We start from the raw sequence: 12,949 nt of genomic DNA, 5'->3' as shown, positions 1-12,949 counted from the left end.
CCACCCATGCCCCCAACAACTGCAGGCTCACGAGCACCCCTACTGTTCCTCTGCTCCACTCCCCACACTTCCCAGTAATTATCCTAATGTCCTAGTTGTCCATACACTTCCATCCCACTCTCACCTGTCTACCACCCTTTCTGAGCAGATGATCTTGTCTGCTTCTGCAAGAGACACTTGAAGCCATCAGGACAGTTCCCGTCAATACCCTACCAACAAAGCCCAGGGCTCCTGCTGGCTGCATCTGCTCAGCCAGTCCTCCTACCCACTTGGCTGTTGGTCCCTGCCTCAACCCCCTCCCCAGAGCTGCACCCTCAGTTACCGTTTCTTCCTCTGGTCCTCTGGTTTATCCGACAATTTCTCTCAACCTGTAAATGCACCCAACATTAACCTATAAATGCACTCAACATCTTTCCTCTTTAAAAATCCTCCCTCTCTCTACTGTCCCCTCTAGCTCCTAGCCTTCTCCTTCTGCCTTTATGGCCAGACCTCTTAAAATCATGGTCTGAGCCATTCACCCCTGCACTCCCTGCTGTGGATGACTCCCCTGCCTCATTCCACAGGAAGAACTGGGGTCAAGGCTACCAGGACCTCCGTGTTGCTCAGTTGGAATGATGGGCTCCGGTCTGTTCCTCCATGACCTTTCCTTCTTTGAATCATCTTAAACCACAGTCTCCTGGCTTTTGTGAAAACACACTAACTTCTTTTTTCTCTTACCCCTACAAAGTCCCTGTTTCCCAACCTGGTTAATAAATGTTTGAGGTGCTCAAAGCAACTTTTTCCCCCGCTTTAAACTCAACCCCCAAGCCCTCACATCTATGCCTACAGCCTAGATGACCATCTAAACCAATATTATATGTGCAAAGCTAGGCACAGAGCAAGCACTAGATCAATGTTTGCTGCTGTCACTGTTATTATGTCAATATGCTGACAATGTCAGGTTTTGTCCCTAGCACGGATTTCTCTTTGATCTCAAAACCTGCATATATTGAACTGCTTGTTTGACATTATCTAATCTTGTATTTCAAAAGTACATTAAACTTAACCTGTACAAAATAAAATGCATTGTCTCTACCAAGCCTGGTCCTGCCCCAGAGCCACCCAGTTTGCTGGAGGCTCCCAGTCCGTGCACTGGCCCCAGCCGGAAACCAACCTGTCATCTCCACATATCCGTCCAGCATGAGATTTCAGCCATCCTCTCTCCACCTAGCTCCTCCCTCTGCTTTGTGAGACTCCAAGCAGCCCTCATGTCCCCTGGACTCCAGCAGTAGCCTGCTGCCTGCACCCCACATCTGTCTTGACTCATCCTGCTGCTAGACCCTTGGCCCAACATTATCTAGCCAGTCAGAGGCTCCTCATTTCTTTACAAATAAAAAACAAAATGTACACAAAGATGTAGACCATCACACGTGGTCTGGACCCTGACCCTTCCCACTCACTGGATGACTGAGTGGTTCAGGCCCAGTGGGCCTCCATTAAGCTCTCTGTGCTGTGTGCCTCCCTCCCCCAACCCTTGCCTTAGCCTTTGCAGATGCTGCTCCCTCTCTAGGAAGCACATCCTTTGCCCTTCACTAGGGTAACTCCTATTCATTCTTCATCTCTCCACTTGAGACCTCTCCCTGACTCCTATGGCTGCACCAGGCTCCTTTATTTGTAGCTGTGGAGCATATTCTTTTCCCCAGAGCATGTTGGGGAAATACAATTATGGGGAAATGCTAATTCATGGTGTAGTTACTTGAGTTGTGACTGTCACTCCGTGAACTTGGGCTCCAGGAGGGCAGGGCTTCTGTGGTTTCATCATAGTGGTACCTTGGGGCTCAGCACAGGGCTGGGCAGTCGGGCCTCTTGGGCTCCTTCCTGTCCTTTGAGTCATAACTGCAGACCTTGTAAAGATGGACAAGGGCAATAGAGATTGGAAAGTGTGCAGGACAGGGTCAACCAAAACTTCCAATTTCGTCCACTCTCCTAGAGTTAAATCCGTGTCCATCCCTCCCCCTACTGCCCTGTGCCAGGACTTTAGTGATCTCACAGACCCTTGTCCCAGCTTCAACCAGGTTCCCTTTACTTTGCTCCAGCTGCAACCTTTTTTCTTTTTCTATTCCTTAGGTTCTTATTTCTAATCATATAGTACTAAACACCTGAATGTGTCTTTATGTCACTCAGACAATTTTAGGGACAAAATCTGAGGCTTTCTTGCCAACACAGGCAGGGAAAGCTAACCTCTGGTGTCCTCCTGTGCAGATGAATTCTTCAGTCAAAGCTGTGCCCCTGGGTCTGATCCGGAGTCCAGCCTCTGTGCTCTGTGCAGAGGTAGCTTCAAGCCAGGCCACATGTGTGCTCCCAACAGCCAAGAGCAGTACTACGGCTCAAGTGGGGCGCTCAGGCAAGTAGCATTTGCCCACTGCCTTTTGCTTTGGCACCAACCCAGTGAACCTCGGAGAAGGCAATGGCACCCTACTCCAGTACTCTTGCCTGGAAAATCCCATGGATGGAGGAGCCTGGTAGGCTGCAGTCCCTGGGGTTGCAAAGAGTCAGACACGACTGAGCGACTTCACTTTCACGCACTGGAGAAGGAAATGGCAACCCACTCCAGTATTCTTGCCTGGAGAATCCCAGGGACAGGGGAGTCTCTTGGGCTGCCATCTATGGGGTTGCACAGAGTCGGACATGACTGAAGTGACTTAGCACCAGCAGCAGCAGCAGCAGCAGTGAACCTCTTGTCCTTTCTCTTTTCTCAGCACCCCACCATCTGGGTGCTGCATTAGGAGGGGCCAGGACTGGAGAACAGAACTGCAGATTCCCAGGGGCCCTGAGGACTCAGGTCCTGGTCCCTTTCTGAAGCACTCTCGGGCAGAGCTGGTGGACTCAGGGCACCCGGGGAGGGGCGAGAATGATAAGCACAGGTCACAGCCCTGCTTCTGCTTTTGACCCTTCCTTCTGTATGACTGTGGACAAGTCACAGGATCTTCCAGAGCCCAGTTTGAGATCAAAGGAAGGACACTGAGTATGTGCATTTTACACCTGTTTGATAAGTACATTTAAAAACACGTATTCCTGGGCTCCTCCATTCATTCAATAAATATTTATTGAGCACCTAGTATGTGCAGGCACTGTTCTAGGTAGGTGAGTTAGAGCAACAGCAAGACACATGGCCCCTGTGTCTCGTGGGGGGAGTAAGACAACATATAAAGGACGATCACTTTCTGACTGTGGTAAGTGCTACAGGGTGTGTGTATGGGGGCGTGGAACCGAGGGGCGTGATATGGCAGTGACTCAGGGATAATCTTAGAAAAAGTGGTCAGGGAAGGCCTCAGCATCATGGAGGGGCTGTTAAATATTGAGGGTTAAATATTGAAAGGGAATCAGGCCTGAGAAAATCTGGAGAAGTATAATCCAGGAAGAAGGAACAGTGAGGACAAAGGCAAGGCTAGACAAATCGTGCTGTGTTTGAGGTCAGAGAAGGCCCCAGAGTAGAGCACTGGGAGGTGGGCCCAGGTGAGGGGAGGCTGGGGTTGCAGCCATTGGCTGTTTTGCCCTTGGAGATCTGGCTCAGGAGGTAGAGTTAATTCCAAGTGTGGAGGGCACTTGAGGGTGCCATGGAGTTGGGGTTGTGTGGAGAATGTGGGAGCCTCTAGAAAGGAGGCTTCTAGTCATCACATGGCCAGACTGCTTTGTCCCTCCCTCTCCAAAGTTTTGTCACCTTCATAAACCATATATAAATTACATATTTTCATAGACCCTACTACATAAATATATGAACATTAAACTGAGGCTAAAATATTTGAACTTTTCTTTCCATTGAGATGTGCATCAGTGTTAGGGTCCATGGCCCCATTTTGGTATGATTATGATAGTGTCACAGAGACCTAGAGTTCTGTCCAGAACCATGGAAGTTCCATTGTGAAGATGGGGACACAAAGAACAGTCTTAGCTCTAGGCATCTCATTCTCCCCACCACCTCCTGCCTGCCTTGGCTCTGCTTCCAGCTTCCTGACTCCAGCATTCCTACTGACCTGAGATCCGTTGATCCTGTTCTCACCCCCCTCATAAACTTTTCCCCCTCCAGACCACAGCATACGTTCTACAGCCAACCGTGATAGTTATTCTCCTGTGCACATCCTCAAATGCCTGTCGCCTATTCCTGGCTGAACTGTGACCTGGGTTGGGTCCAACATTCCCCTTTGGTGCCAGGGCCTCCAAGCTGACTGGCCTTCCTGTAAAGTAATGAGAACCCAGTTCAGATGAGCCAGACCGTCTCTAGTCCGTTACCATCCCACTCTCTTACAAGACCATTCCATGCTCTTTCCTCTCCTCAGTCATCCAACGTTTCTTCCTCCATCTATCACACTTTTGTTTCCTCCTTCACCTGAGAAAATTGAGGTCATCCAGAGAGAAACGCCAGTGTACCACTGCCATATCTGTGCATGTGCTAACCTGCATGCCGGTGGGTGCACTGCCACTTCTACTGGGGATGAGCAGGCTGGCTCCTGCTGAGCCCGATCCTGTGCTGGCATCACCTCCCTGCAGCCTGTTGAAGAGCGTTGCCCCAGCACGCCTCTCCTCTTCCTCCTGTGTCATCACATCTTATTCTCCACAGAATTACTTCCAGCAGCACACAAACATGCTGCTTCTTTCTCATCCTAAACATAAATAAGTAAGACAAACTTCTCTTGATCTCACCGTCCTCTGCAGCAACCTCCTGTTTCTCTCTTCTTTACAACAGAAGTCCTTGAAGGAGGTTATTCTAATGTCCTTGCTCAGTTCAGTTTCTCTCCTTTCAATCTCCCCCAAACCTAGTTTAAGAAACTGTTCACCTCTCCCTCCCCAACCAGTGGAGTTGGTTTTCATTATTGTATTTAAATTATCTACAGAAGACATTCTTCCTCATTGTTGGCACGTGGGAAGATTATTCCCACCACACCTGCTGCCCACCGCCCCCCCTTGACCCTCATCCACCGCCATCCACCACACAGCTGAAACTACACTTTTAAAAAATATATTTATTTGTCTGGCTGCATGGGGTCTTCGTTGTGGTATGTAGGATCCTTAGATGTAGCATGTGAACCCTTGGTTCTGACATGTGGGATCTAGTTCCCTAATCAGGGATCGAACCTGGGCCCCAGCATTGGGAGCAAGGAGTCTTAGCCTGTGGACCACCAGGGAAGTTCTGAAATCATCCTTTTAAATCGCCAGGGACTTCTGTGTTGCAAATAAATCCAAAGCCCAGATCATTGGCACCGCCCATCTCTTCCTCCTCTTGCATACATTTTCTCTGGCTTCAGGACACCACACTTTCCTGGGTTCCCTCCTTCTTCTCCTGTTACTGCACCTCAGCCCCTCTGCAGGTTCTGCTTCATTCCCTGACCTCTATGTATTGGCAAGCCCCGGGGCTCCAGCCTTGGTCTTGTCTCTTAGTGCTCAGGCTTTAGTGGTTTTATCTAGTTCTTGTTGTTGTTCAGTCGCCCAGTCATGTCCAATTCTTTGCAACCCCATGGACTACAGCACACCAGGCCCCCCATTCCTTACCATCTCCTGGAGTTTGCCCAAGTTCATGTTCCTTGCATCGATGATGCCATCCAGCCATCTCATCCTCTGATGCCCACTTCTCCTTCTCCATCTAGTTCTGTATGTTGACAATTCCCAAATTTACGTTCCTCTTCAGACATCTCTTCAAAACACCAGATGAAACTCCAAACTCATACATCCAACTGCCTACTGGGCATGTCCACTTGGATGTCTAATCACCAGGTTCAGTTTAAATGTCCCAAACTGAGCTTTTTTTTTTTTTTTTTTTTTAACTGAGCTTTTTGAATTTCACACACTCCCATCCGAACCAGTACCTCCTGCAGTCTTCCCCATCTCAGTTAAAGGTAACTCTGTTTTTCCTTTTGGAAAAAGTCAAAGTCTTGATGTGTATTAACCATGTCTACTCTCTTTCTCTGAGACCCCATATCATCATATTATGTTAGCTCTACCTGCAAAGGGTAACGAGAACTGACCTCATCACCCATCTCTGCTGATACCACCTTGATCTAAACCACCATTGTCTCTCCCTGATTATAACCCCTAATAGAAATCCATGTCTGTCCTATCCCCCTCCCCCACTACAGTCTAGCTTCAACACAGCAGGGAGGGTGATTGTCAGCCCAGTTCAGGGGAAATCTTCCTGCTCACACAACTCATGCCCTGAAGTTGTGTTGTAAAGTCCTAGCTGCCTCCAGTGTGACCAGGTGGGTTGAAGGGGATGGGGAGGCCTAGTCAGAACTCAAAAAATATTAACACTTGGTAGACTAAATAAGAGCCGAGAATTAAAAACCAATGTTATACAAAGGGAATTTTGTGTTCTTAGATATAAAAATCACATTATAGTACTACTTAATACTGTGATCGATACAGGCTGGTTTATGTGATAACTGACAAATCAGTGGAAGAGAAAAGACTTCCAAGACAGATACATAGACATATTATGTTTAGTCTAAAACAAAGATGACAATTAAGATCACTGGAGAAAGGATGGACTTGGGACATCAAATAAAACAAGTACAATGAACTGGATCTGGTGACCCAGGCAGGAGCAGATACAATAGCGAGTCAGTCCCCTAAGATGACTGGCAAGGGTCGGGGAGTCATGTGCAGGAATGCTGATGGTAAGTGCTATGATGATGCTGTTAGGTGTTTGGATGACTTTGAGGGAGAGGCCCATTGCTAAGGGCAGTGTAGGGTCAAGGCAAGGCTTAGTGTTTGTTTATTTTTAAAAAGAAGCATAAATGCTGACGGAAAGAGCCCAGTGAAGAGAGTTATAGAGGGGAAAGAGGATGACTGCATGGAAAGTGCCTGAGTGTGGGTCGAGGTGGGGTGCAGAGTCCCTGGGGAGGAGACTTTACCTGGAGGGAGGCCTTCCCTCCTCCTTTGTCCCTGGAGGGCAGGAGAGTGCTAGAGTCTAGGGCTGCCAGATTTGACAGAAGGATGCTGAAAGGAAGCCCGCATGATGATCTCTGTATTTCTTCTGTGAAGCCAGAGTACATGACAGAGTGTAAGTGTTGTGGAGGGGTGTATGGAGAGACAGAGGTTTACAGGAAGTGGGAGAACCTTTTGGGGTCCCTGCTCTGTAGAGTGGCTTGCCTGGTGGCTCAGACAGTAAAGAATCTGCCTGCAATGCGGGAAACTTGGGTTTGATCCCTGGGTTGGGAAGATCCCCTGGAAGAGGACTCCAGTATACTGGAGAATACGCTCCAGTATTCTTGCCTGGAGAATCCCCATGAACAGAGGAGCCTGGTGGGCTGCAGTCCATGGGGTCACAAAGAGTCATGGGGATGCTGTCTCAGGCAGTGGTCTCTCATACTCACTTGAGCACACTCCCACAGGGCTTATTCAAAGCCAGAGGGCTGAATCCCACTCCAGAGTTCCTGAGCCAGTGAGTCCAGGGCCCAAGAATGTGCATTTATAACCCGTTCCCAGCGTTGCTGATGCTGCTGGTCCAACCCACTCTTGGAGAGTCACAGGTCTAGAGTAGAGAAGGGATGCCAGAATGCCCAGGTGAAGTTAAGGATTGGGGAGCTCCCGTCTACCTCACTGCTGAGGTGCAGACACACCTGAGACAGACGATTGGACTCATTCAGGACTGGGATTACTGAGGGGAGGTTGTTAAGACAAAGAAATAGGACAAGATTGCTTAGGAAAATTGATGGGAGTAACCGATTCTAGTGAAGGATAGAGAGGCCTGCTGATGGGACAGAGAAAACTGGGGAGGTGTTCCTAAAAATTAATAATATCAATTTCCAACTGACTGAATGTCACAACACTGATTTTTAGTGTGCTCAACGCTTCTCCCAAAGCATGCACCTTAAACACTGAGAAACATTTTTCAGGAGATTAAGCATGAAAAATATCTTGTGATACATGGACATTAACTTTTGTTAAGGCTGCGTAGACACATAAGGTGTGACAAGACTCTTTCAGAATCACATCTTCCACACTGATCTTAATCTCTGACATGAGTTTTGATCCAGCCAGAGAACTGTCTTCGGATAGCCCTGTTAATGGGAGAACACAAGCATCTCCCGTGGAGAAACCAATCACTGTTTAAAATAAGGGAGCAAGCAATGGGTATCTACAGTGGAATCTAAATAAGCAGATTTCTTTTTCTGTGACATTTCTTCTGAAGTTCCCAGGGACAGCAGACATTACAGCAGTGTGTGTGGAGGAAGCGGGCCATGTTAGATGTGCCCAGTTGCCTGGGGGAGGGGGTGGGAGCTCCCTGGGACTCTGTCCTGGAGCTGCTCTCTCCTACCTCTGTGGGTCCTCTGTGCTGACCTGACCCTCTCTGTGCAGGTGTCTGGTTGAGAAGGGAGATGTGGCCTTCGTGAAACACCCCACAGTGCTGCAGAACACTGACGGTATGCCCCCGCACTGTCCTTTCCTCCCTCAGGAAAACTCGGGAAATCACTCCCCAGGCAGTCACCTTGGTCCTAACCTTTTTTATTTAGGGAATGAAAAAATTCTTCACGTCTGGTCAGACTGGACAGAGTTGGTTATCACATTGGCCTTGAACCCAACCAACAAACACACAAAGGCCACAGTCCATAGGAGCACGTCTGGCTGTCTTGATTTTTAGGCATTCTTTGTATTTTCTGGACAAAAGCTTTTGTCAGCTATTTGTAATGCACATATCTTGTCCCTCTTTGAAAATACTTGCCTTTCACTTTTTTTTTTTTTTGACCATGCTGCGAGGCTTGTGGGATCTTAGTTCCCCACCAGGAGTTGAACCTGGGCCCAGCAGTGGAAGCCTGGAGTCCTAACCACTGAACTACCAGGGAATTCCCTGGTTTCTTAATGATGTCTTTTGATTAACATTCTTCATTTTAATGTAGTTTAATCAGTCGATCTTCTCTTTTTTGACTAGCACTTTTCAGGCATGTTGAGGAAATCTTTGCCTTTAACAGGACTGACAAATGAATTTATGAGTTTATGAATGTTTCTCTTCTGTTTTATTGTAAAGGCTTTATTGTTCTGTTTGTGCCTTTGTGATTCTCCCAGGCACTGGTGGTCAGTCACATCCCCCAGTGAGGGTGCCTTGACTGAAGTCATTAGCTGTGACCCTCCACCTCTTCTCTCTCTCCAGGAAAGAACCCTGAAGACTGGGCAAAGAATCTAAAACACGAGGACTTCCAGCTGCTGTGCCTCGATGGCTCTAGGAAGCCTGTGACTGAGGCTCAGAGCTGCCACTTGGCCATAGTCCCAAGTCATGCTGTGGTCTCGAGGAAAGATAAGGCAGATTTTGTCCGCAGAATGCTCTTCAACCAACAGGTGTGGGAATTCATCCCTCATCCCCCACACAAATCCTCAGCTCGCTTGCAGAGCTGCACAGACACACCCCAGCCCAGTCACACACTCTTTTTCCCCGCGCAGTGGACCCTGCCTCTGATGAAAGTGGGAGGCTGGTGGCTGTGCTCACTTCTTGCTCTGGGGCTGTCTAGGGTATCCCAGTGGACTGGAAGAGTCCAGACACATGGGCATCTCAAGTGGCTCCCTGAGGCTGAGCAGAGTCATGGTACCTCCTGGGCTTGTTCTGTCCTGTAAGGGAGTCAGCCCAGGTGCCCTTCCCACCAGGCAGGGCTATGTGTGGGAAAGATGGAACAGAGGTTACTCTGCTGGACCAAAAGAGGACCTCACTGTGTTTCTTGAAGCTGGGCAGGCTGAGCACTGTTTTGGGCTTCATGAAAGTCAAAGAGCCAACATTCAGATACTCAAGACCTCTATAGGCAGCTAAAAAGGGCTGACCCTAGGGAATAGTGGCTGCCTGAATCAAGTGATCTTAAGGAACCCAAAGCCTCGTCTGCCTTTTGCGCACCCTATTCCTGGAGGAGCCCCAAATGAGTAACCTGTATCTTAGCATATGCTGTCGACACATCCTGGTTAATGGGTGATGACCCAGAGGCAGCTGGCAACACAAGAGGCTCTTGGACTTGGGCTTTTGAAGGGATGGTTCTATCCAGAGTGAGCTGCCACCTCCACTACAAAGGAAGTGGACAAAGGAAGTGGGGGGAGGGGCAGGAAGCAATGGAAATGATCAGTGTCTGGGTCAGGTTCAGAGAACAGAAGATGCAAGGTAGCAAGGGATCTGGTCACAGGAAAACATGTAAAGCTGACTCAGAGAGTTGAAAAAATCCACCAATTGTTGGTGGGATAGTAAAAGAGCAGTGAACTTGGGGCTCTTTTTAGCAGTTGCTTTACATACATCAGGCTTCCCTGTATTCTTTATCAGATAGTAAAGAATCTGGCTGCAATGCAAGGGATGCAGATTCAATCCCTGGGTCAGGAAGATCCCCTGGAGAAGGGAATGGCTACCCACTCCAGTGATTTTGCCTGGAGAATTCCATGGACAGAGGAGTCCACGGGGTTGCAAAGAGTTGGACATGAGTGAGCGAATAACACTCTCACTTTTTGCATAAATCATCTCAGTATCTAATGTAATCACCTCTATTTACAAATGAGTAAATTGAAGTTCAGGTGTTTCCACCTTGGTGCAGTGGAAAACAATCTGTGGCGCAAGAGATGCAGTTTTGATCCCTGGGTTGGGAAGATCTCCTGGAGAAGGAAATGGCAACCCACTCCAGTATTCTTGCCTGGAAAATTTCATGGACAGAGGAGCCTAGTGGGCTATAGTCCCCGGGGTCCCAAAGAGTCAGACACAATTGAGCATGCACACATACAAACTGAAGTTCACTGAGCTCAGTCAAGAATATTCTTAAGTCACATGATAGGAAAAGCTAGGGCCTGGCTTTGAACCCAGAGAACTTTTTGCCATTTTGCTCTGGTGCCTCCTAAGCTGTTGCTATGTTCCAGGGTTGCCAGGGGCTGGAGCTGAGCAGTCCAGCAGACTTGGGGCTTCTGGTGCAGAACATGTGGCCCGTTGCTGCTGGGGATGCTGGTCACTCACTTTCTGTCTGTCTGTCTGACCCAGGAGCTCTTCGGAAGAAATGGGTTTGAATACATGATGTTCCAGCTGTTTAAATCCCCAGCCAAGGACCTGCTCTTCAGTGACGACACAGAATGTCTGGCTAACCTTCAGGACAGAACAACTTACCAAAAATACTTAGGGCCAGAGTATCTTCAGGCTATTGCTAATGTGAGGCATTGCTTACCCTCTGGTGAGTAGAATAAACACCAAGGAGTAGTAACATGTGCGTCAAGGCAAACATGTTTGTCTTAAGGATGACCTTGTGCCAAGCCTGGGCCGGTACCAATAGGAGCATAAAGATTCAGAGGGCTTACTCCTGGCCCCGCAGGAGGATTCAGGCTTACCAGGGAAGCAACTCAATTAGGCAACAGTATAAGATACTACCTGAAAAGGCCAAATTGTTTGAAGGAGACAGAGGGTACAGTAGAACTAGAGATTTTTTGCAAACTGAACTTGTTTACATGTCCTTTTCCACTTTCTTTGGCTACTAGAATGAAAATGTGTGTTAGCACTTCTGTATAGGGAGAAGGTTGAAAATGACACATATATACCACTTAATTCTCAAAGGACCAATTCTCAAGATTTTAAGTAAAACGTATAGATAATACTTTATGCAATTTAATAGAAACAAAGTGTTAGCACTAAGTAGTCCATTTCTACATATACACATATATAGAAGTATCACTAAGTATATAATTTGTCTCTATTTCTGTGTGTTATAGAAATGGCACAGCTGCCTCAAAAAGAAATAAGTTGGAGAAATGAAATTAGACCTGGAATAATCAAATTATTGGGAGTGTGCCTGAATTTTTGTTAAATTATATCATGTGTTAAAGATGAGGAGAGCAGGAGAGGAAAAGGTAGAAGTTTAAGAATAGCATTGATATCAGTTAGAGGGATGAGAGAGAAATTTTAAAAAAATCCTTATTATCTACCATTTACTTTTAGAAAATAGGAAAAGGATCGTGTTTAATAAGCACAGGCAGTACCTGACGATCTTTCTCTTATGTTACCTCTCACAGAACTTCTGGATGCCTGCACATTCCATGGAAATTAAAAACTGATCAAAGTGGGCAAACACAGAGATACTCAGAGCCTGAAAATACAGTGGGGTCACATCCTCACTTGTCTGCATGGTGGGTCTGTGTTAACATCACTTATCTTTATAATTATATACTGTAACTGATGCAAAAGTTGAAATGAATAAAAATTATTGTGTCTTCTCAGAAAACTTCATGAAATGTTCTCAAATTTTTGCGGGGAGGGCAAGAGAATGATTTCTTTATACTAGAATTGTGCTTGTGAATTTAGTATCTATTAAATTATGTGTATTTTAAAGACCTCTACAAGACTAAGTCAACTTCCCTGTCTATTCTTTGATTATTTTACCCAAGAGTCAGATCACTTACATTGAATTTAAGCAATAAATCTGTCTAAAGGGAGTCTGAGTGGTGATAGTAAGTGTGCAAAGAAAGCATCAGTATGTGCACTATCAGGACTTAGATAATGAAAATAAAGAAAGAATGAGTTTGTGCATTTTAAAAGTATATTCATGTATTTAACATTCATAATTTCAGGTAGAATTAAACTCCAGATTAATTGAAAAATATCAAAATTACTGTAAAAATCTAATCCTACTATCCTTCCTCAGTCAATTTCCTGAAAGTGTGATTTACATTTACTTAAGTGAGTTTCTTATCAGAGATTTTACCATTTCTGTTATTACCATGACTCCAGCCTATGGTGAAATAAACACTGCATGGGAACCCAAGTAATATACTGTGAAGTACAGTTTGGTGTTTGGACCTCTGCTTCTGCCTGTGAAAGAATAACCAGTACAGAATTTGTTCCTCTTCCATAAACAACTGAAAAACTGGGGAAAAAATATGTTGCACAAATGTTTTTAAACACTGGACGACAATAGTGCAGGACTATGTGATCCTTGAAAGAGGGCAAAGAAAAGAGGTAAGCACCGTGATGACCTTAGTC

The 12,949-nt window shown here is 46.6% G+C and overlaps 1 protein-coding gene across 3 annotated transcripts in view; it reads left to right on the top strand.

Moving 5' to 3' along the window:
• Positions 1 to 12,735, top strand: part of LOC145538172 (inhibitor of carbonic anhydrase-like) — a 45,249-nt gene extending 32,514 nt beyond the window's left edge. For all 3 annotated transcript variants that reach the window (XM_081569778.1, XM_081569777.1, XM_081569776.1), the window contains exons 13-17: positions 2,242 to 2,383; positions 8,332 to 8,396; positions 9,122 to 9,306; positions 10,964 to 11,150; positions 11,983 to 12,735. In XM_081569778.1, coding sequence (XP_081425904.1) covers positions 2,242 to 2,383; positions 8,332 to 8,396; positions 9,122 to 9,306; positions 10,964 to 11,150; positions 11,983 to 12,017 — 614 coding nt within the window. In that variant the 3' untranslated portion in view covers positions 12,018 to 12,735. The remainder of the gene's footprint in view (positions 1 to 2,241; positions 2,384 to 8,331; positions 8,397 to 9,121; positions 9,307 to 10,963; positions 11,151 to 11,982) is intronic.
• Positions 12,736 to 12,949: the final 214 nt, after the last annotated feature.

This window comes from Giraffa tippelskirchi, chromosome 2 (genome assembly GCF_054371585.1).
Source record: "Giraffa tippelskirchi isolate mGirTip1 chromosome 2, T2T-mGirTip1v1.2.pri, whole genome shotgun sequence".
NCBI lineage: Eukaryota > Metazoa > Chordata > Mammalia > Artiodactyla > Giraffidae > Giraffa > Giraffa tippelskirchi.
This window is presented reverse-complemented; position numbering and strand designations above follow the sequence as displayed.